General features: G+C 51.6%; 9 protein-coding genes across 9 annotated transcripts; 5 read left to right on the forward strand and 4 right to left on the reverse strand.

Annotated features, from left to right (window-relative positions):
• Positions 1-426: 426 nt before the first annotated feature.
• samB (MYND-type zinc finger protein MUB1) lies at positions 427-2,211 on the forward strand (the record flags this gene model as incomplete). The annotated part of the gene is made up of 1 exon (XM_026752118.1): positions 427-2,211. One exon carries the CDS (start codon positions 427-429, stop codon positions 2,209-2,211), a length of 1,785 nt encoding a protein of 594 aa, XP_026599180.1.
• A 779-nt stretch (positions 2,212-2,990) lies between these two features.
• Positions 2,991-4,377, reverse strand: DSM5745_10103 (putative oxidoreductase, 2OG-Fe(II) oxygenase family; the record flags this gene model as incomplete). Its single annotated transcript, XM_026752119.1, has 6 exons — positions 2,991-3,653; positions 3,700-3,865; positions 3,914-3,930; positions 3,983-4,036; positions 4,089-4,148; positions 4,198-4,377. The coding sequence occupies 6 exons, from the start codon at positions 4,375-4,377 to the stop codon at positions 2,991-2,993; spliced, it is 1,140 nt and encodes a 379-aa protein (XP_026599181.1).
• A 516-nt stretch (positions 4,378-4,893) lies between these two features.
• Positions 4,894-7,523, forward strand: DSM5745_10104 (MKT1 family protein; the record flags this gene model as incomplete). Its single annotated transcript, XM_026752120.1, has 9 exons — positions 4,894-4,900; positions 4,995-5,375; positions 5,431-5,528; positions 5,591-6,433; positions 6,478-6,564; positions 6,610-6,856; positions 6,906-7,155; positions 7,184-7,376; positions 7,434-7,523. 9 exons carry the CDS (start codon positions 4,894-4,896, stop codon positions 7,521-7,523), a joined length of 2,196 nt encoding a protein of 731 aa, XP_026599182.1.
• Positions 7,524-8,025: 502 nt separating this feature from the next.
• DSM5745_10105 (protein disulfide isomerase family protein) lies at positions 8,026-9,197 on the forward strand (the record flags this gene model as incomplete). The annotated part of the gene is made up of 2 exons (XM_026752121.1): positions 8,026-8,536; positions 8,605-9,197. The coding sequence occupies 2 exons, from the start codon at positions 8,026-8,028 to the stop codon at positions 9,195-9,197; spliced, it is 1,104 nt and encodes a 367-aa protein (XP_026599183.1).
• A 239-nt stretch (positions 9,198-9,436) lies between these two features.
• On the reverse strand, positions 9,437-9,887 carry DSM5745_10106 (heat shock factor-binding 1 family protein; the record flags this gene model as incomplete). Its single annotated transcript, XM_026752122.1, has 3 exons — positions 9,437-9,546; positions 9,643-9,742; positions 9,816-9,887. 3 exons carry the CDS (start codon positions 9,885-9,887, stop codon positions 9,437-9,439), a joined length of 282 nt encoding a protein of 93 aa, XP_026599184.1.
• Positions 9,888-10,284: 397 nt separating this feature from the next.
• DSM5745_10107 (EBP2 family rRNA-processing protein) lies at positions 10,285-11,531 on the forward strand (the record flags this gene model as incomplete). Its single annotated transcript, XM_026752123.1, has 3 exons — positions 10,285-10,416; positions 10,470-11,169; positions 11,227-11,531. 3 exons carry the CDS (start codon positions 10,285-10,287, stop codon positions 11,529-11,531), a joined length of 1,137 nt encoding a protein of 378 aa, XP_026599185.1.
• Positions 11,532-12,151: 620 nt separating this feature from the next.
• Positions 12,152-14,061, reverse strand: DSM5745_10108 (uncharacterized protein; the record flags this gene model as incomplete). Its single annotated transcript, XM_026752124.1, has 3 exons — positions 12,152-13,285; positions 13,339-13,772; positions 13,857-14,061. 3 exons carry the CDS (start codon positions 14,059-14,061, stop codon positions 12,152-12,154), a joined length of 1,773 nt encoding a protein of 590 aa, XP_026599186.1.
• A 368-nt stretch (positions 14,062-14,429) lies between these two features.
• DSM5745_10109 (pseudouridine synthase PUS4) lies at positions 14,430-15,658 on the forward strand (the record flags this gene model as incomplete). Its single annotated transcript, XM_026752125.1, has 2 exons — positions 14,430-14,463; positions 14,514-15,658. The coding sequence occupies 2 exons, from the start codon at positions 14,430-14,432 to the stop codon at positions 15,656-15,658; spliced, it is 1,179 nt and encodes a 392-aa protein (XP_026599187.1).
• Positions 15,659-16,029: 371 nt separating this feature from the next.
• On the reverse strand, positions 16,030-19,588 carry DSM5745_10110 (putative GPI-anchored cell surface glycoprotein; the record flags this gene model as incomplete). Its single annotated transcript, XM_026752126.1, has 4 exons — positions 16,030-16,094; positions 16,133-19,201; positions 19,264-19,451; positions 19,515-19,588. The coding sequence occupies 4 exons, from the start codon at positions 19,586-19,588 to the stop codon at positions 16,030-16,032; spliced, it is 3,396 nt and encodes a 1,131-aa protein (XP_026599188.1).
• Positions 19,589-20,312: the final 724 nt, after the last annotated feature.

Below are 20,312 nucleotides of genomic sequence, written 5' to 3' on the forward strand. Positions count from 1 at the left end.
GCTTCTTTCCCTTCTTCTCGATTGCCCCCTCGTCTCTATCGGCACATTCCCTCCTGAATCTCGCCTTCCTCAAGGTACTCTCTCGTTATTGTCTCGTCTCGATCCGGCCACCGCCTTCAGCGCTTCAGCGCCTGACTCCGTGACTGGCCTTGGCCTGAACAACCTCCCTTTCAGGCCTATCCCCCATCGTTCGACAAACCCTCCTCTCATCCCGACATTTCATCCCGACATTTTCGATACCAAGGCTGTCCTCCCGGCTGAGGACCTTTTGGCTATCTCCCATTTCTCCTTCTCCTGACATGTGTTTGGAGTAATTCTCCGTTATCCCACCCTCCCATCCTATACCCATCGGATCGAGAAACACCAGAACCCAGGAACACCTTCGGAATCGTCAACTAGGCCAAAGTCAACAAGGCCAAAGCGAAAATGAGAGAACTGAACTTCTCTATACCCAGCTGTAACAAGGCAGCGGTCAATATCACTACAACTCTTTATGACCGCCGGGCGCTGGACTGCACGTCGACGCTGCCTCTGATCAACTCCCTCAACCATCTAGCCTACTTGACTACGTCCTCCGCTCGGATCCGCGATATTCTCACCGTCGATGGAGGCATTGAAAGACTGGTTTGCATCCTCAAAGAGGGTCGGACTAACAACCTGATGGAGATGTGGAAGTGGAGCCTCGCCTTCCAATGTGTTGTCAATATTGGAGTACGAGGCTCGGAAAATGTCAGGACTAGAGTCGTCGAGGCGGACATGGTGCCTGTGATTGCAACCATCCTAGACAACTACATCAAGGTCATGGACAAAGTGCGCGCTCGATCAGATTCTGAAGCCCAACGACACAGATTCCACCATCATCACAAGATCACCCCGACGACAAGCGATGGAACGAGTCGTTCATCATTCTCAGATGCTTCGAGTAACGAGCAACGCACCTCTCGCCGTCAACCACCTCCCACCCACATAGAAATTCCTCCCTTCTTCCATGACACTCGTGCATTGGACACGAATGCCATGGACATTGCTACTCCGCCCCGTGCACCAATGACATCGCCACCTGAGAGAAGCACTTTTGGCCAGGATGCGCACGCTCATAGGTCTCACGCAAACCCCCGCCATAGAGCAATCCAGCCGTTGGCAACGGCCATTCCTTCGATGGATGCTGCTGATGGTTTTGGACTACGCCCCGTGAGGGATACCGAGAGGCTTCCCAGCATGCTCCCCGCCGCCTTTAATGGACTTGCATCTCAGCCCGACTCTCCCACTACACCGAACGGCGCTGGTCACATCCGCAACCATGCACCAACCTCTCTCGAAGCACACTTGCGTCCGGCCTTGAGCCAACATCAGTCAGCCTCAGGGGACTCAGATGATGCCAATGGTGAAGATGCTATAATGGGCGATGATTCAGGCTCGGGAGATGCTGCCGAGCCTATTATTGGCCTACAAGGCGGCATGGACATTGATGATGTTACCGATGGACAAACCATGATCGATAGCGTTACCGACTCAACCCATGATCTGACAGTAACTGACACTGTAACTGACACCACCTCAGAAGGTCAAGAGGCAGAAACGTTCAACATCACTCACCGTTCCGCTGTCGATGGCAGCATAATCACCAATGACAACGCACAAGCTGTGAACAACACCAACTCGCCGCCTATCGTGCCCAGTCCCTATTCTATCTACTTCCGTGATCGGGCAACCAACACCGCCACGCAGAACTTCCTGAATACGATGCCGCGTGAAGAGGACGTCTTGATGTCGCTTCAGCTTTTGGCTTACGTTTCCAAATACTGCAATCTCCGCTCATACTTCCAAAACTCGCATTTCGTGCCAAGGCTCAAGATTGACCGAGAGCTTCAAATGCTGGAAGAAGGAACCTCCCCTATCGAACCTTTCGAGGAAGAAGACGAGTATCTGCTTCCCGACGATGTTAACATCTTCCCCTTGGTGGAGAAGTTTACCGCTCGCCATCATTCTAAGGACATGTCGTACTGGGCGTGCGTCGTGATGCGGAACCTTTGTCGCAAGGACGAATCTCGAGGTGGCATTCGTCAGTGCGCGAATTACAAATGCGGCAAGTGGGAAGAATTCACACGTCAATTCGCCAAATGCCGCCGCTGCCGTCGCACCAAATACTGCAGCAAGGACTGTCAGAAAGCAGCGTGGCTCTACCACCGACACTGGTGCGCCACGCCATAAACCGGATAAATTCGTCTTTTAACTCCCCTTGCATACGACTTGCATAGCGTCTCGTGTCGCTCTCATTTTACCCATTTCATGCTGTTTTCTTCCCAAAGGACTTGCTTATTTATCCCGTGCATGGCATTCGGAACCTGGCGGTGTTCCTATTTACCGAAAGATACCTTTGTATGTCATTTTTTTGCAAACGCTGCTCTTCTGCAGCCTCGATATCCCTTTGCAGGGCCATTTCATTTATGCTGAGTCCTTCGGCTCTTCTTTCACTCATACGACTACCCCTAGCGGCCATGAACGACATCATTTTCAGTCATCTGTCTTACATGTCTCTTTTTGTGTTGCCTTTCCTGGCCCTCTCTTACTAGTACAGAGTTTCTAATCCACCGTTGCCCTAACGTCGGACGATTTTCCTTTGTCAGTGTCATTCTCATCAGTTCCATTCCCCGAGACTCCAGAACGTTTTCATTTTGGCAGGCTTTTTGCTTTTTTGCTTTTTTGAACCTATTATCCCCTTGGCTATTTAGGTATATTTGTTGGAGTATTTTTTTTGTCCTTTGGTGGAACTCCGCCCTATCGAGAGCAGTTTTTTGTCCATTGCATCCAGTGGCCCGTGTGCATATATACTTAGCCTTTGCAATCACATAGTGACCTCCACATTCCTAATTATACCTTCCAGTCTTGTATGAACATAATTATCAGCATGGCTACTAAGATAGATTGACATTGATAATATGCAGGCCCTGACAGGAGCTGTACATGGTAGAAATCAAGTAGATTTTCGTCTACGCACCTGCAGTAGTTGCCTCCTGCCTAAAGTCGTACGTCGCATTCAACCGCATCGCAAGATGCTCCGCCGCCGTGAGCGCCCTCTTGCCAGGTTCAAGACCTCCAGCTCCACCTCCAAATCCCACCTGCTCCTCCGCCTTCGCGCCCTTCGCCTCCCGATAAGCCTTCACCACCTCACTAGGCACAGGAACCAACTCCGTCGAATCTACGGGATGGCAAAAGAACACAATACTGTACCGATCCTGCGAGCTATTCCCCGTCCGCTCCGACGCCGGAAACACAACCCTGTGCACCGTTGACTTCAGTAGTCCGTCCGTCCAGTAGCTGAGCAGGTCGCCGATGTTCACCAAGATAGGAGGGAATGCAAATTCACCATTCGCGTCATTCTGGTCCTGGCCCTGAGCTGGCTTCCCGGGCTCCACAGCAACAGGTGCCCATGTTCCCTCAGGCGTGAGGATCTCCAGCCCAGGTTGCCCGGGTCTCTGGAATAGCAGTGTGATGCTCCCGTAATCGGAGTGTGCGCCGGCGCGCACATCAACGGCATGGTCGTACTCTGCGGTTTGGGGAGCTGATATGGATGGGTAGTACAGGTATCGGAGGATGCAGCCTGTCGAGCCTTTGGTGGGGTCGTGCCGGGTTGTGAAGAATGCGGGGGAGATCTGGCTAGATTAGTCTATTTTCTTATGCAGATGGATAGCGACGCACTTCGAGCCCAAGGGATAACAGGCTGAGGATGCGGTTGCAGGTCTTGGTGCAGAGAGATGCAAAGTTGCCGATTTCAGTCTCGTGGGGGGCGAGTGCTGGCGGGAGGAGTTGTTGGGCTTTGCCCTCCGTGGTAAATTCCCCGAAATTGAAAGCTCTTATAGGTCTTCTGGTTATTCTGTGCCCGAAGTGTACCGTCATAGAGGTATAAGCTTACTCTTTGAAGTCGCCCGTCTTTGCGCAGTTAGTCATGTGTACTTTGAAGGGAACTGAACCTGGTACTAACCCGCTGATGCTCAGGATCTAGAGTCTCAGAGTGCATTCCAGACCAACCGCGGTTCTAGATGGATTTTAGTGGTGTAAAAGAGGCTCGGCCGGGGCCTGATACGAACATTCGACTGAATACGACAGGGCTCCTTCTCCTCTACAGGCGAAGCAAAGAATTTCTTCGACTAGAAGAGGTCAGTATCCTGAATACTCTCAAAAAGTAGAAGTACTCACCCGTTCAAACGCTTTGCGCACATCTTCAGCGGTAAAGTCGGTCCCTTTGCTGTCTACATAGAGAAAGCCGTACTTCGTAGCAGCGTCCAGCATAGCCTTGCCGACGGCGGGATCCTCGGGGTTGGAAATGTCGAGTATTGGCAGCTCGATTGCGGCTCCGACGGGCGTTGGATCGGCCATTGCGTGTCTGGTGAATCTTACTGGGAATGTATAGAAAAGAAGAGTGGTTACATTGAGTGGATGTGGGGAGACCCGAGATATAGGTATGGCAGGGTTGGAGATATATTTTAGTTGATGCGTAGTATCAGCAACGTTATCTTTAGCCCCACCATTTGTATTCACATTTCACATCATCAATTGTCAGATGGATGATTAGCTGGGTTTGTGTTATAGTAAAAGTGCACTGGGAATTGGCAACGAAGCTGGTGGATCCCGTGATTGGATCGGGGCCTGTCTGTTGGTTTGGAACCTGAACTCCGGAGTCGCATTCAAGCTATCAACTCTGAATTTGTGATCTGATCAACTTCTCTGCTTTTAACCTCTACGACCTCTCCTCTTCTCCTCTTCTCCTCCCCTCCCCTCTTCCATCTCTTACCTTCGCTGAGAGCCTCTTCGAACTCCGCACCAAGTCCTTCATGCCTGTCACTGGCAGCCGCTCTTAAAACCGTACCTGAACAAGCTCCGAGCAGCTCAAGAATGCCGAGTAAGTCACAGTCCCCGCGAAGCTCCAAGTCTAACTCTACCCAAACCCCAAGTGGAACCAAACTACACTGACACCGTCTGTGCTTGATATATAGTCCGCGCGCTAGACGATTGGGTCTCTGGCATCTCTGCCCGCACGACCTCATCGCTCCCCCTCTCCGCTCTAAAGGGGGCCGTCGTCGGTATCGATGCGTCGCACTACATCTCTCAGCACCTCATCCACCCCTCTACCCGCGAGCCGCTTCTGATTGCCCTCGGAGGCTTTCCTTTCGCACTAAGAAGCAACATTGAGAAGGAACTGCAGGTCTTCAAGGACTTGGGCGTGGCCTGTATATTTGTCTTCAATGGCTTGGACTTTGGGAAGAAGAACCAGCGACCTCACGTGCATCATGAGACCGTGAGGGCGTTTGAGAATGCTTGGGAGCTATATGATCAACAGCAGGCGGACCAGGTCGTTGATGCGTTTAGTAGTGTTGGTATGGCTTGCTGTTGGTTCTGGATTTGTTGGGAGGTGCTGACGGGCTTGTCAAGGTACACCTCGACCGGAGTCTCTGTATCGCTTTTTGCAGCGCATTCTCGTTCAGAATGGTGTCGACTACATGGTAGCGCCATACAGTGCCGCCGCCCAGGTAAGCATCATACCAAGCTATCGCCGCTGCGGCATTGGCACCCTTTGACATCTGTTTTACAGCTCGCTCATCTCAGCAACGGTCCCAATTCGGTAATTGACGCCATCTGGGGACCATCGGAAGTACTCCTGTTCGACGTCGAGAAGCTTATCACGCGGATTGAAATCGACCCCGCCCAATTCTTCTGGATCACCAAGCATACATGTCAAGATGAACTTGGCAGGTTAACGAATGAACAGTTCCTCGATTTTGCCCTCCTTCTCGGCTCTTCATTTCTTCAGACCTTCCCATTCTTCGAAAACCCCGCATTCCCAGGAAAAGCTGCTTCTGTCCGCGAGGCTCTGACTATGTTTAATAGCACTGGACGGAGCGCCCTCTCTCTATGCGGGCAGTACGAAGAGGAACGCCGCATGCAGGACCTAGAGTATACGGATCGTTACAAGCGCGCCTACATGAATGTCAAACATCACGTGGTCATGGACATGGAGGGAAGAGTTGGTATAATGGATGTTGAAAATGCCCCCAACGACATGCACGAGGTGATCGGCCAACGACTTCCGGAGGAACTTTATTTCTATATGTCGAAAGGAATGCTCGGTCCTGACGTTCCTAACTATCTTACGTCTGGGGAAGTTCTGATTTCATTGCCTCTAGGCATCGAGGACTCACAGGTTTACCGGCGGGTCGCTGGCGAGATCCTTGCCCCGCTCAGAGAACAGGCCATATTCCTACTGTCAAATAACCTCCATCGGTTCTATCAGAGCAAAACAATCCATGTTCGGACATGGTATAATGAAAATGTCGACTCTACCATTACTCTCCGAACGCCTCCTCAGGTAGTACACTCCATTCTGTCCTGGAAGATTTCGAGTGAACGGTACACCGAAGGAGTCAAGAAGTTGCAGGTTAGTTGGCCAACCCTTATTGTGTAAAGTTCTAACGTGTATAGGGTTCTTCTGGGCCATTCAAATTTGCCGTTCAAAGCCTGAAAGACACCGAATTCGCGTCGAAAACATTTGCATCCAAGAATGTCACGGTAAGAAGCCCGTTATCTTTTGCCGGCCAGACCTAACATTTTTAGCCCCTATCGACGAAAGATGAGATCCTCGCCAATGTATACTGGCGATTTTTGCAACTTCGTGGTTATGTGAACGAAAAGCATCAACTCACGCCTTGGGGTGTTTGCCTAGAGCAAGCTCTGTCGGTTCTCAACCCAGAAGACTCCCTTGAGGAAGCTACATTTGTGGCCATCGAGTTGCTTCGATTCGGAGTTCTCAATGCTGAACAGTGGTTCTCACACGTATCGGGAGGGCCGATGAGAGGCTCTGGTAAGCAGACACGTTCACGATACCAAGCCGTTTACTAATATTATTCTAGATGAGGACAAATCTTTTAATATGTTAATTTCCCGCGTTGCCTGCGTTGGCAAGCTGCGGCACAAGAACATTGGTTACTCTGGGCCACTGAGCAGACAGTTACTCTCTTACCGTTCACTTATCACCGAAGTCCGTGCGACACTGCGAAACCTCATTGAGATCTCACTCGTTAGCCTGCTTCTCAGCGGGGACGCAAACCGCGATCGCAATGACTGGACTGAACTAGCTATCAGGCAAGTCTGGCACTCTGGGTGATTAGCTGCAATCTAACATATCTAGCCTTCCGTTCATTGATGATAACGACTGCGGTCTGGGGATTGCTGTCCGGACGTACCTTGACGACCTGCCACTGCAGTCTGACCCAACCTCAAAAGAGGCGCGCGAAGAGGTGAAGGCCAAGGGCAAGGAGTGGTTCCAGCACAGCGATAGCTTTACAGGAAACTTGGACAGGGCATTCAAACTCTGGGATGCGGTAGGTTTCCTTTCATCTATTGGTACTTGATAATGATCAATTGCTTACGATCTATAGGTCTACAAAGGTTCCCAGAATGCGGGCAAGGAGTTTAAGGAGGCAAAGACTTGGGCTGATGCGAACAAATGGTTGTCTGAGAGACGGTGATTCTGCGAGAACTTATGGACATGACCGCACTATGACAACCCATTATGACCGCCCACACTTAGGAACACGATGTGTTGGCCGCCATGGTCTCAAAAATCTACTTAATATACCTCCAGTGCTGCATTAGTAGTTGGAAAAATGGCGAATGGATACTATATCGCGCAGAAACCAGAAGCACAGTATACGGAGTACGGTCATATAGCCCACCAAGCAAAAGAGCAGGTATGTCCTTTTCTAACCAGGGCCTCGTATGATCGTATTTATATCCGATGACGGTCAGATCCGTAATGCCGTATCTGAGCCCCAGGCTTGGTTACAAGTGTCCTTTTTTTAGCCGTAGATCCACGCCGGAGCTCCTCCATTATTAATGCTCCGCGACTACTAAAACTCCACGCTCAGCTCGGACTGAACCCTTCTTCTCCCCAGTCCTCGACAGTTGACCTGTCTAACATCTACCAACTTCAATATCACAAAGTCCTTCGCTGCCGCGGAGACATACATAATGCGCGCCAGCACCTTCCTGCTCAGCGGCCTGGTGACCCTCGCCACCGCCCGCTCCGCAGTCCTCGACCTGATCCCCAAAAACTTCGACAAGGTCGTCCTGAACTCGGGCAAGCCCGCCCTGGTCGAATTCTTCGCCCCCTGGTGTGGCCACTGCAAGAACCTTGCCCCTGTCTACGAAGAGCTTGGCCAGGCCTTCGCGCACGCTGAAGACAAGGTCAGCATTGCCAAGGTCGATGCCGATGCGAACCGCGATCTGGGCAAGAGGTTCGGGATCCAGGGATTCCCTACTCTCAAGTGGTTTGATGGCAAGAGCGAGACACCCGAGGATTACAAAGGTGGAAGGGATCTGGAGAGCTTGACCGCGTTCATCACGGAGAAGACTGGTATCAAAGCTAAGGGCGCAAAGAAGGAGCCTAGCAATGTTGAGATGTTGACAGACACGACCTTCAAGAGTGCCATTGGTGGCGATAAAGATGTGCTTGTTGCGTTCACGGCGCCTTGGTGTGGACGTATGTTTTCCCCTTCTCCTTCCTTGACTGGTTCGGTACGTTGTACTAACACACGGGCTGCTCGACAGACTGCAAGAAGCTTGCACCTACCTGGGAAACTCTCGCCACCGACTTCGCTCTGGAATCCTCCGTAATTATCGGCAAGGTCGACGCCGAAGCTGAGAACTCCAAGGCCACGGCTAAGTCCCAGGGCGTCACCGGATACCCCACGATTAAGTTCTTCCCCAAGGGCTCAACCGAGGGCGAGGTCTACAACGGCGCCCGCTCCGAGGAGGCCTTTGTCGAGTTCCTCAACGACAAGGCCGGCACCCACCGTGCCCCCGGCGGCGGATTGGACGAAAAGGCCGGCACCATCGTTGTCCTTGATGAGCTTGTTGCCAAGTACATCACCGCCAAGAACTTGCCGGAGCTGGTTGAGGAGGCGAAGAAGGTTGCTAAGGCCATTGGTGGCAAGTACGCCGAGTACTACGTCAAGGTCGCGGAGAAGCTGGCCCAGAACGAGGACTATGCTGCCAAGGAGCTCGAGCGCCTGAAGAAGGTGATTGCTAAGGGTGGCTCTGCGCCTGAGAAGGTCGATGATATGGTTTCCCGCAGCAACGTTCTGCGCAAGTTCTTGGAGCTCGAGGAGAAGGTTGAGGATGTCGTTAAGGATGAGCTGTAAATGAGCCTACCTAGTCTTGGGCTTTTTGGAACACGGGGTTGTATTGATGTATGACTATTGCTATGCAATGTTTTAGAAAACTTATTATATACCTACTCTTCTACGCATGAAAGAATGAACATGATGCAATCGATATCTTCTCAATTGCAGAATTGTCGCAATACGGATATTCGTAGGATAGGGTATCTTATAATCAACATAACAACCTCCGCAGCAGAGTTAACAGGCGTGTATGTAAATCACTTCGCAGTCGGAGTCGGAGTCGTCGCCGTCGCGGGCCCCGCCCCCGCATCCTCCGCAGCATTCAGCGAAGCCTCCAGTTCATCAAGCCGCCTTGCCATATCGTCAACTGCCAGGTGAAACATATTAGCAATCTCCTGACCAGTGTCAAAGTTGTGAGGTATGTAAAAAAGAGCCAATGTCATGCAGAGAAGGGCTCACTCACACTTCCCAAACATCTCCCGCGACACGGTATCGAATTTATGCTGCAGTTGGTCGAGTAGGTCGTCTACGGCCGCAGTGAATTGGGCTTGGGCGTCTGTACTCTATACAGACGAAGATTAATGTTAGCGCGGCTAGGTTCAGATATGGCATGCCGACATCGAGAGAGCTTCGAACCTGTGTTTGAGTTGGGGCCGAAGGGGAGAGGGCTGTTGTCCCCGTGGGGGTAGAATCGTTGTTTGATGACATTATTTGCGAAATTTAAGAATATGATTCGAGTACTGACGAGGCAGGATTTGTGGCAGGGGTAGTCTGAGGCTTTACAGGCAGCCTAGCAGCAAAACTCGGGCAGTTGAATCAACATGTACCCAACGACGTACTCCGCAGTTCGGGCTTTAGGGACGAATCTCGAAGCTCCGTACTATAGTTATCGATAAGAGAGGGCATCGGATCAATGATCCTCCATTGGATTCTGCGCTAACTCTATTTGTTCTAGCGGAGCCTTATCAGAGCGCCAAACCATATCGGTACTAGTCCATTTGCAGTTTAAAAAAAATCCCGTAGATTGATGCTCCAAGCCTCTACATACACATACAGTCAAATACCGCATTTTCGCTTTCCTGTGCTGTTATCAATATAAGCAAAGATGCCTAAGAGAAGCAAACTGCTCCAGGCTCTCGATGAGCACAAGGGGAGGGACTACGATGCTGAGAAGCAGAAGAAGCTGGTCAAGGCCGCGAAGAAGAGGAAGGGTTTGACCGGTGCGGAGGAGGAGAAGGTTTGTTTCTCCCTCGATCTTGTCCAACTGGCCTCTTGCTGAATCACCGCCAGGTGAAGGAGGAATTGGTTAAGGCCAAGAAGCCCGAGGAATCTGGATCCGAATCCGAGGAGGAAGAGGAGGAGGAAGAGGAGGAGGAAGAGAGCACAAACGAGGCCGAGGCCGCCGAGGAATCACAAGACGATGCCGCCGAACGCGGCGAAGACGACGAGGAAGACGAGGAGGAGGAGGAAGAAGAAGAAGATATCCCACTCTCCGACCTCTCCGAAGACGAGCGCGAAGACGTAATTCCCCACCAACGCCTCACAATCAACAACACGACCGCCCTCACGGCCTCCACAAAGCGCATCTCCTTTATCACCCACCTTACCCCTTTCTCCGAACACAACTCGATAGTCAGCAAAGCCGAAGACGAAATGGAGATTCCAGACCCCAACGACGACCTGAACCGTGAGCTGGCATTCTACAAGACTGCGCAGACGGCCGCTATCACCGCGCGGAAGTTGCTGAAGAAGGAGGGCGTGCCGTTCACGAGACCCCGCGACTACTTTGCGGAGATGGTCAAGACAGATGAGCACATGGGTAAGATCAAGAAGAAGCTTTACGATGAGGCTGCGGGCAAGAAGGCTGCCGCGGAGGCAAGGAAGCAGCGCGATCTGAAGAAATTCGGCAAGCAGGTGCAGGTTGCGAAGTTGCAGCAGCGCGCGAAGGAGAAGAAGGAGGCGATTGAGAGGATCAATGACTTGAAGAAGAGTGCGTTACCTTGACATTTCAATCTTACTCGAGAACATTACTGACGGACTATTACAGAGCGAAAGAACGACACATCCGGCCAAGACGGCGGCGCCGACGACCTCTTCGACGTTGCCGTTGAAGACGCCGTCTCCGAGAACCCCCGCAAGCGCGCCCGCGGTGACACGAGCGGCCCCAACCTGAAGCGCCAAAAGAAGAACGAGAAGTACGGCTTTGGCGGCAAGAAGCGGCATGCGAAGAGCGGTGATGCGATGTCAAGTGGTGATCTCCGAAACTTCTCCGTTAAGAAGATGAAGGGTGGTAGCGGTGGCCCCAAGCGTCCCGGAAAGAGTAAGCGGGCTGCCGCTAGGGGACGGGCTTAGTTGATTGCATTGCATTGCATTGAGTGTATGCATTTAGATGCGATACATTGTACATTTAACTCTTTGCTTTTTCTTCTGTTCGTTCCAAGAGGATACCGGAAGGCTGTTAGTGCGTTTGGGATTAGGTTTCGAAAAGCAATTTGTTCCATTAAGTTCGGAGTAGCGAGGCTACTAGATTGAGGTCGTAGCTATGGGTGTGATGATCTATGGACTCGCGCTGTGCGTCTCATGCTTTCCAAATGCTGCAAGTTTGAGGTGTTTCGAATGGAATGCTTAGTCGGCCCGTTACCATCCGACACCGGGGTTGAGTATTGGATCAGTAGGTAATATCTCACTCGAGCGTGATCGACGGCCGGACATGATATTGAGGATGGTCCAATGCCCGGCTGGTCGGTATGCAATGTTGGGACGAGTAGAGGTTCACAACCTGCTCACATCCTGAGCACTCGGCATCTTATCAAGAAGCGAGGCCTAGGGTCCTTTTGCGACTCGGGTAGGGTGAGATCAAGTAGTCGTCTCAAAAAGTGCCCTGAGCGGGGCACGTGAATGGCTCACGACATGCATTTATATGTAAGACGGCTCGGTTCGTGCGAAACGTGTCGATGGTCATCGCCTGCGTCTTAGGTACCAATCTCGTCATGTGTGCCATTGGTTTCGCCATTTAGTGCTGCCAGAGCGCCGTCCAAAGCTCCCATACCCCGAATGCGGTTGAGCAAGTTATCAACGTGAAAGTTGACGTTAAGCCTTTTCTCCGCTTCGACTAGGTCGAGTTTTGCCTTTGTATCATCTGCATGCGCGAGAGAATGATCTTGAATTTGCTCCTTGCCGCGTTTCGACGAGCATTTAGTGATGATCTTGTCGCAACCAGGTACTTTGCATTTCCACGTATCGACTGGGAGGTTGGGATCATGGGAAGATCCTGTGTCGGGCACATGTTCAACAGCAGAGACTGAAGTGTTTCGGCTTTGAAGTGTTTCCTGAAGTGGTGTTCGCTCAATGAAAGGAGTTGACTCAGGGTCTGATAGGATAGATCGAGTACGGCGTTTTGCCCGGGTCGTTGACAAGGGATCCCTAACGAGATCATGACCGCGGACTTTGCTTGGAGTCTCGAACTCGTCCATAGCATCTTGGTTATCGTCAGAAAGGTCGTCATTCGCTGCTGCGCTTCTAGTCCGCTTCCCGGTTCTCTTGGTTGCGATTTGACTTTTTGGTCGCAGTACAGACTTTCTATGACGAGGTCTCCGTTGCCTTGGCTGTTGCTCATGCTCACTCTCTTCGTCAGAGGAGCTATCATCCTCAGTTATGCGCGGCCGTAACGGAGTGAATGTTACTTCTGCCAAAGTCTTCTTATTCTTCCTCGAAGCAGATTTCAGCTCTCTATAGATGACCTTCTTGGACCAGTCGAAGGTGTTTGTCTTTGCCTCGTTCATAGATTCAAGGATGGCAGCAGCGGTTTTCGATAGGAGACCTTGCGCATACTCCAGTTTGTCAATCTCGAAGCGCGTCATCAAAGTCGATGTCACAAGCTCGAGGTTTAATTGTCGCTTGGCAAGGTGTCCCTCCTCCTTGAGATCAAGAATCACCTGGTAAATGGCGTCTGCCTGCGATTTTGAGACGGCTGTCGGATCCGGTGTAGGAGCCCTAACCTCCTCCATTTCTACATCGTCATCCTCAGGTTCGTCCTCGGCATTGTCTTCTTCTTCTGTTTCAGCCTCTTTTGATTCCTTCTGAGCGCGTAACTCCTCATAATCCTCCTAGGAAACCGTTAGCACCAACACTCTTCTGCGAGAGGTTGTGGGGAACATACCTGGAACTTCTCACAAAGATGCGCAAAAATACTTGACTCCGCCCAGTTAACCTCTTCCTCACCTTTGATCATGCGCGACATCAAGAAATTGTGATGTTTGTAGAAAACCTCCAACGAATCATCGCCGTCTTCACAAATCCCATGCGTGTGAAGCACATACTCATCACAAAGGTACTCCAGGCTCGGAGAGGCCCAGCTCTTCCTCCTCCTGCTGCTTCTCTTCGGCTTATGTCGATCAGTCAGAAAATACAACAAATCAATCGCCTCAACGACCTCGTTGAACATCGGCCGGTATCCCTTTGCGGGGGAGATAGAGAACCAGCCAGCCCGGCCGGCAACCCAGATTCCGACTTCGCCATCGTTATGCTGGCCATATGCAAAGTGACTCACATCTTCGAGGACAATGCGCTTTGTGAGGTAATCCGAGTCAAGAACTGATGCGCGAAAGCGAATGTACATTAGCTATGCCACGTTCGCTCAACGTGCGGTAAAGTAAAGGATGTAAGTGTATTACAAACCTAGAGATTCCTGCTCCTCCTCGACCTCTTCCAGACAGCCCGTCACCTGGACCGGGTTCTCTGGGGTGGCCGTGAGGAGATTGGCATAACGCGACTTGCCAGGGACCAGAATTCTGACCTCGGACAAGCTGAATTCTTCCCAGTCGTTCTCGTCGGAGACGGACGGGTCCCTTGCGGCCAAGACGCTATCTTCTCGGGATGTCATGGCTCGGGAGGTTGCATGACGCCTTGATTGGGGTTGCAAAATGTTCAAGAATCTCACCTGGAGATGTGAGGAGGCTCAGAGGATGACGAGGTGGTGGAGGATGGCGGGGAGGGAGGGGAGTTGGGGAGACAAGGAGAGGGCCTACCTAAATGACGACTGGTAATAATGCCCGTAACTTACTGTACTCAGGTTACTGGCTGGAGCCTCTCGGGAGCGCATTCATCTTAAGTTTCTTCCAGCTCCGGATCGAATTTGAAAGCTCGAGCTTTTTTTATTGTTTTCCGCTTGGACTCCTCAGCTTTTGATTCTTTTTATTGTAGCCAATGGGCCTTCGTCTCCGTCAGGGACTGAGGCTCTTTCGCACCACTATGTCTGGAGAAAAGATCTACGAGGGTGTCTTCGGTACGTCTATAATGGAGCATCTCTTCCGCTTTCTCAGCTAACAGGCCAAGCCGTTCACAAGCCCCAAGGCGTAACCTCCGCCGACGTTATCCGCAAACTCCAGGAGCACTTTAACCCGTCTGACCTCTTCAAGCCATGGCTCGAGACCGAACGCGCAAAGCGCAATCAAGAGAACAACTTCCAACGCAGACGCCGTCGCTCGCAGCGCCTTGATGTTAAGATTGGACATGGTGGAACGCTTGACCCTCTTGCAACCGGGGTTCTCGTGGCGGGTGTTGGAAAGGGAACAAAGTTCCTCAATAGCTTCCTCGGATGCACAAAGTCTTACGAGACGGTAGTTATCTTCGGCGCGGAGACAGATACATATGACGTGTCAGGCAAAATTGTTCGGCGAGCACCCTACGAGCACATTACCCGCGAAGCAGTGGAGAAGGCACTGGAGCAGTTCCGTGGGAAGATTATGCAGCGTCCGCCAATCTTCTCAGCGCTCAGGGTTCAGGGAAAGAAGCTTTACGAGTATGCTAGGGAAGGGAAAGAGCCGCCTATTGAGATCCAGTCTAGGCCAGTTGAAGTGACTGACTTAAGGGTTGTAGAGTGGTATGAACCTGGGACGCATGAGTATAAATGGCCTGAGAAAGAGGCTCCCGCTGATGAGAAGGCCGTTGCGGAAAAGCTGTTGGCGAAGGATGATTCCCTTCCTGTTGCTACCGCCGCTGCTGATGCCGATGCCTCTTCGAAACGCAAATCGCCTCCGGTAGAGGGCTCCAAAGGCGACGAAGCCACCTCCGATACGTCTGCAGTAAAAAAACAAAAGGTTTCCACCGAAGGCGATGCAGCACCGGCCCCTGAGAAAAGTGATGTGCCAGAAGCTGAGGAGGAAAAGACCGCAGAGACAAAGCCTGAATCACCAGAAGAATCAAAACCTTTACCACCGCCACCTGCGGTCAAGATTACCATGACCGTTTCTTCAGGCTTCTACGTCCGTTCTCTGGCGCATGATTTAGGCAAAGCCCTAGGGAGCTGTGGCCTCATGTGTTCGCTTATCCGATCTCGCCAGGCGGACTTCACCTTGGAGCCTGATAGGATCCTGGAATACAGGGATCTCGAAGCCGGCGAGGAGGTCTGGGGCCCAAAAGTCAAGGGATTCCTCGAAGAATGGGAGCAAAAGAGAGCTGCCGAAGAAGGCAAGAATTAGATAGATAATTGTACCATATTCCATACATAAAATATAATGAGGGTATAATTAGATCTTGCACGAATTATAACACGCGCCTAGCAATAGCTGCTATGTAGCAAGTCTGACTCGTGATTCCATACATCTGGTCGAGAAATGTCGAGCGAAAAAGAAAGTTGAACTTTGAAGGGTAAATGACGCCTCAGATGCAGTGTCAGGGGGAAGATAGCCGGTAGAATGACAAAAAGAAAATCGTTTTGATAGGGTATACCGCTGGAAACATGCATGATGATAGGGAAAGAAAGCAGGACGGTGTAGAAAGGGAATGGATGCATGAAAATTGGGATTTTAGATCGAAAGAAATGTAAACGAATGCTATAGGGGCAATAAAGTTATTTTGACACGAGTTGCTGGTGAATGCTATGGGCCTCGACAAGAGCTGTTCCAGTTAGTCTACCTGCAATGTGTATTCGAGAAAATGGATATATAACTCACTTTGGAGAACGAACGCCTGCCCTTGTCTTGATTCGCAGGCGCATTGCAGAGTGCTTCCGTCTAAAAAGTCCAGCAAGATACTGTTCGAAAGTTCTTGTCGTTCTTCGTCCGGTATGCATGGAGTTCGAAATTCGGACAAGTGGTATCGTTTGATCATGTTGCGATTACTCGAGTCGATGTTCCCTGGAGTCAAGACTAAAAATCCTTGGCTATCAATTCGGATAAATCGCCGCTTCCAAAGGAGAGTGTCAGGAAACTGAACATTAACCTCGCCAATATCAACTGCTGCAGGAAGCTCCACTGTATTCTTGGGTCCCTCTGCTACAGATGGCATGCTTTCCTCCTCTTTTACTGCTGGGCTTCTCGAATTGGCGGTGCTTCGGCGCGTGGGTGAAGTGAGTGATGACATACGGCGGAGAAGTCTGGAGGCGCGAGATTCTCTCTTCTCCTCGGGCGAAGAAGCCGACGTTTCACTTGGGGATCTCGAAAGGAAGTATCCGTCATTTTTGGAGGACCCAGACAATCTACTGTCCGAACGTGGTAGGGCAGCCGGTGGCGGTTTGGGCGAGCCTGTAGGAACGTTGGCAGGAGAGGCAGACTTGCTTCGTAGTTCTTCTTTGTTTATGATAGACTCCGGGGTGGGGTTTCGGGACGGAGACTCGTCCGGAGTGCCAGTTTCGACAGTGAGCGGACTAGCCTGCAAGTTGAGCGAGCCGGGTTCCGTACCCTTGTTCAGCTCGTTCCCGTTAGGGACAGGTTCACGGACAATGCGTGCTGTCACGGATACAGAGCTTGCGGGTCGCTCGGCATTGGTGCTAGCTCTCGAATCGGGCCGTCTCAAACTAGCAGCTCGAGAAAAAGGCTCCGGTGAAAGTCGTGGCATTTCCGAGTTACCACCGCCATAGGATATTGAAGCTCGCTTCCTGAGACTCTCAAAGGAGGCTGCAGTTGGGTTGGAGACGCCCGTGGCCGGAGTTGCCGGTCCATCGCGGCTACTAGAGAACTGCTCCAAAGCCTTGATGCGTTTAGAGATTCCGGAGGAAACATTTATCTTTTTGGCCACCAACACAGGACCGGTGGGATTCTCGGCCGGTGAAAAGGGACTTGAAACGGACCTGCCGGTAGCGAAAGTAGGTGTATTGGGAAACTGATGTCCAATAGCGCTTGGGTTAGAAACAGCACGTGAATTTCTCCAAGCATCAGGCGCAGACTGAACATTCCCCCCGTTTGAGTAACCTGGTGACAGAGGAGACTTTCCCACCGAGATGGGCTTCGCCTCCTCGACCGTAGCACTTTTCAATTCTTCCATGAAGGAATCATCAGAGAGACTGTCGTCATCAGAATAATCGGGGGTCGGAACTTGTATAGGCTCAAGGGCAGGTCTGCGTCTCTCTTTTCGGGTTGTTGCGTTTTCTTGATCTATGTTTATAACTTCAGGCGTTGGTGTATTCTGCAGATCGACGAGGTTCGAAGCGATTATTGTCGAGGAGTCGGTGACGGATTCCGACCGCGTCTCAGACACGGGTGATTTTGGTAGAAGGATTGACTGGGGGTGGATGTTCTCGTCTGTATCGGCGGGCACGGCCACCTCGTTTTCGTTTGTAGTGAAAGTCTCCTCGTCGACCGGCGGGGGAGGTGGGATAATTTCTTCTTCCCCCGAGTCTGGGGGATTTTGAGAATTGTCTTCAAGTGGGACGTCAACAATGGCGCTAGGAGAGCCGGTGCCGCACTTAATGTCATTTTCAGTGGACCCAGTTGCTTCTTCTTGAATGGGATCGGTTTCGGGCCCAGAAAGAACGACTTCCTCCGCAATCTTCTCGTCACCAATCAATCCAGGATCTGCGGGTGAGTACGTAGTACTGGGTAGCATATAATTGGACTCATCCTTGACCATTTCTACGACTGGCTCTTCCTTGATCGGGCCAGAAAGATCTTTCGCCTGACCTTGATATCCAGCAATTTCAACAGTATCAGCTTGTTGGTTTTCAGGCTGTAAGATGAAGAGTGGACACTTGTTGTCGTGCTCCGAGATGCTAGATAACCTCAGCCGTCCTTTGCCATACTTCTGGTTCTCAGAGTGTAGCCCAAGGTTTCCTGTGTCGTCGTTCGCATCCTGCGTTGCGATGCTAGTTTCTTCATTAGAGGGTTGGGTCTGTTTCGCTGCTTGTGCCCTCTTCTGCATCTGCGATTTGCGTAGCTGAAGCGCTTTCATAAGTCGCTCCTTCTCGTTGGAGGTCGAGGATGTGGATAGTGCACTCAGTGACTTGGCACCAGGAGAAAGCTGGGGTCTTGAGATTGACATTGAAGATGGCGGCACCAAAAGCGGGGGCACTGGGGGTACCTTAGCAGTTGGACTCGCGATAGGGTTCCCGTGGGAGCGAGGACGGGCGAGAGAAGGATTGGACTTGCGAAACGGGGATGCTCGCATACCGGCAGGTAGAGGCGCGACAGGTCTTTGTTCAACGCTGCGTGCGAGATTACCCGCCGTGCGCGGCCGTCCACTACCATCTACTGAGGGCCTGGGTCCTAGCTTCACCTTGGGCTTGATTCCCGCTGCGCGTTCAAGGTCTCGAATGGAAGGTCTCGCCGACTGCGTAGACTGCCGGGATTCCGACGGCACCAGAGACAAATCATCGGCATAATTCCTGGATGAATCAGGTCGTGGCTCCGCAGAGACAGAATGTGAGAGGCCATTGGCGTAGTCGTCATCTGGACTCGTTGGTACGGATGTATCGCCACTGGGCCCTTGAGGCGCAGTTGATGCTACTGATGGGGGCACAACTGTCGCTTCCGACGCTTGACTGAACGACCGCTGTCGGGCATCCTGGGCTAAAGCTTGAGTCTGTACCGTCTCCTTTGCGGGTGACTCCTCTGCATCTTCCGCGATTTCCATCAGTCTGCGACGGCGGAGTGAGCTCGAAGAAGACGTTATAGAACCTGAAGCGGTGTGTAGGAGACACGCGGACGAAAGGGCGCTTTCCGTCAATTCGGACGGTTGCGACAAGGAGAAGACAGTATCATGAGGCGAGAATTTGTCAAGGACCGATTTGAATTGAACTGTCGTTCTAGCTACAAGGAAGCGAGTCATATGTTAGCGGTGTCAATGACCCACGGCTAATGGTCAAGCAAACCTCGCACGAGTCGGGATAGGTCCTCAGGAAGATAGCTGAGGACGACCTTCCTCCGACGGTATTGCAGAAACCCGTAGAGTGGAGAGGATTCCTCGTAGCTTTCAATCGCATTCCGCACATCGGGCACTCCTCCAGTCCCGCGCTCATGAAGAGCTATTTCATCCCTTGACACATAGCGTAGAAGGAACCTATCGAGAAATGATATGCGTTAGGAGAATTCCTGGACGGCCAAGGTTAATTGATAAACGTACCATCCTCCAGCTTCGGAGAGAGCGATCTGGTATGCTTCAAGGACCGTGGGACTATCTAACCCATTGAGAGACATGGCGCGAACGCATCAGGCTGGAGTAGACCTGGAATGTGACACCTGGAAGGGCGTTTGTCGTTGTACAAACAAGGAGGGGGAGGGGGTTTCTGGGAGATGGGAAAAGAAACAGACAGGTACAGGTACAAGGCAAAACGAGCGACAATAGCGAAAGGTCAAACGAAAGATCCCATTTCCGAACTAAAAAGAATGATGAGATGAGACCAAGATGGTTCCTGGATAGAAAGCTTGGAGAGCGGTCGACTGCAGACTCACGAACCCTCAGGGGAAGGGGTCTCCCGGCTCTTGTTAGTGGCCCACTCTTGGGCGAGTTCAACAGCGGACTGAACTGTCCGCTTGTTGTAGCTTAGATCCAGTGGTTCCTGGCTGCCCAATTCTGAAACAATTTCAATGCTCAATCCTGACTGGCTGTCACGCTTGGATCGAAGACTCGAATATGGGGTAGGCTGTGGTCCGTGGGCACTCGGAAGTTAGAACAGGAAAACTGATGAAGAAGCTTCTTGGAGTCTGCCCAAAGATTCTCAACAGGGCCGGCTGGGCTGATGAGGAAGGCTCGACCAGGCCCTCTTTCCTGCGCTACTTCTACCGCTGTACGGAGTAACATCAACATTGTCATTGATTGTGGGTGAGGCAGTGTCGCAGTTTATTTCACCATCGCGATCTAGAGTTCCACCCGTGATACAATAGTCCAGTGCCCGATGCCCCGATTAGACAATTATAGACG

This window comes from Aspergillus mulundensis, assembly GCF_003369625.1.
Source record: "Aspergillus mulundensis strain DSM 5745 chromosome Unknown scaffold_14, whole genome shotgun sequence".
NCBI lineage: Eukaryota > Fungi > Ascomycota > Eurotiomycetes > Eurotiales > Aspergillaceae > Aspergillus > Aspergillus mulundensis.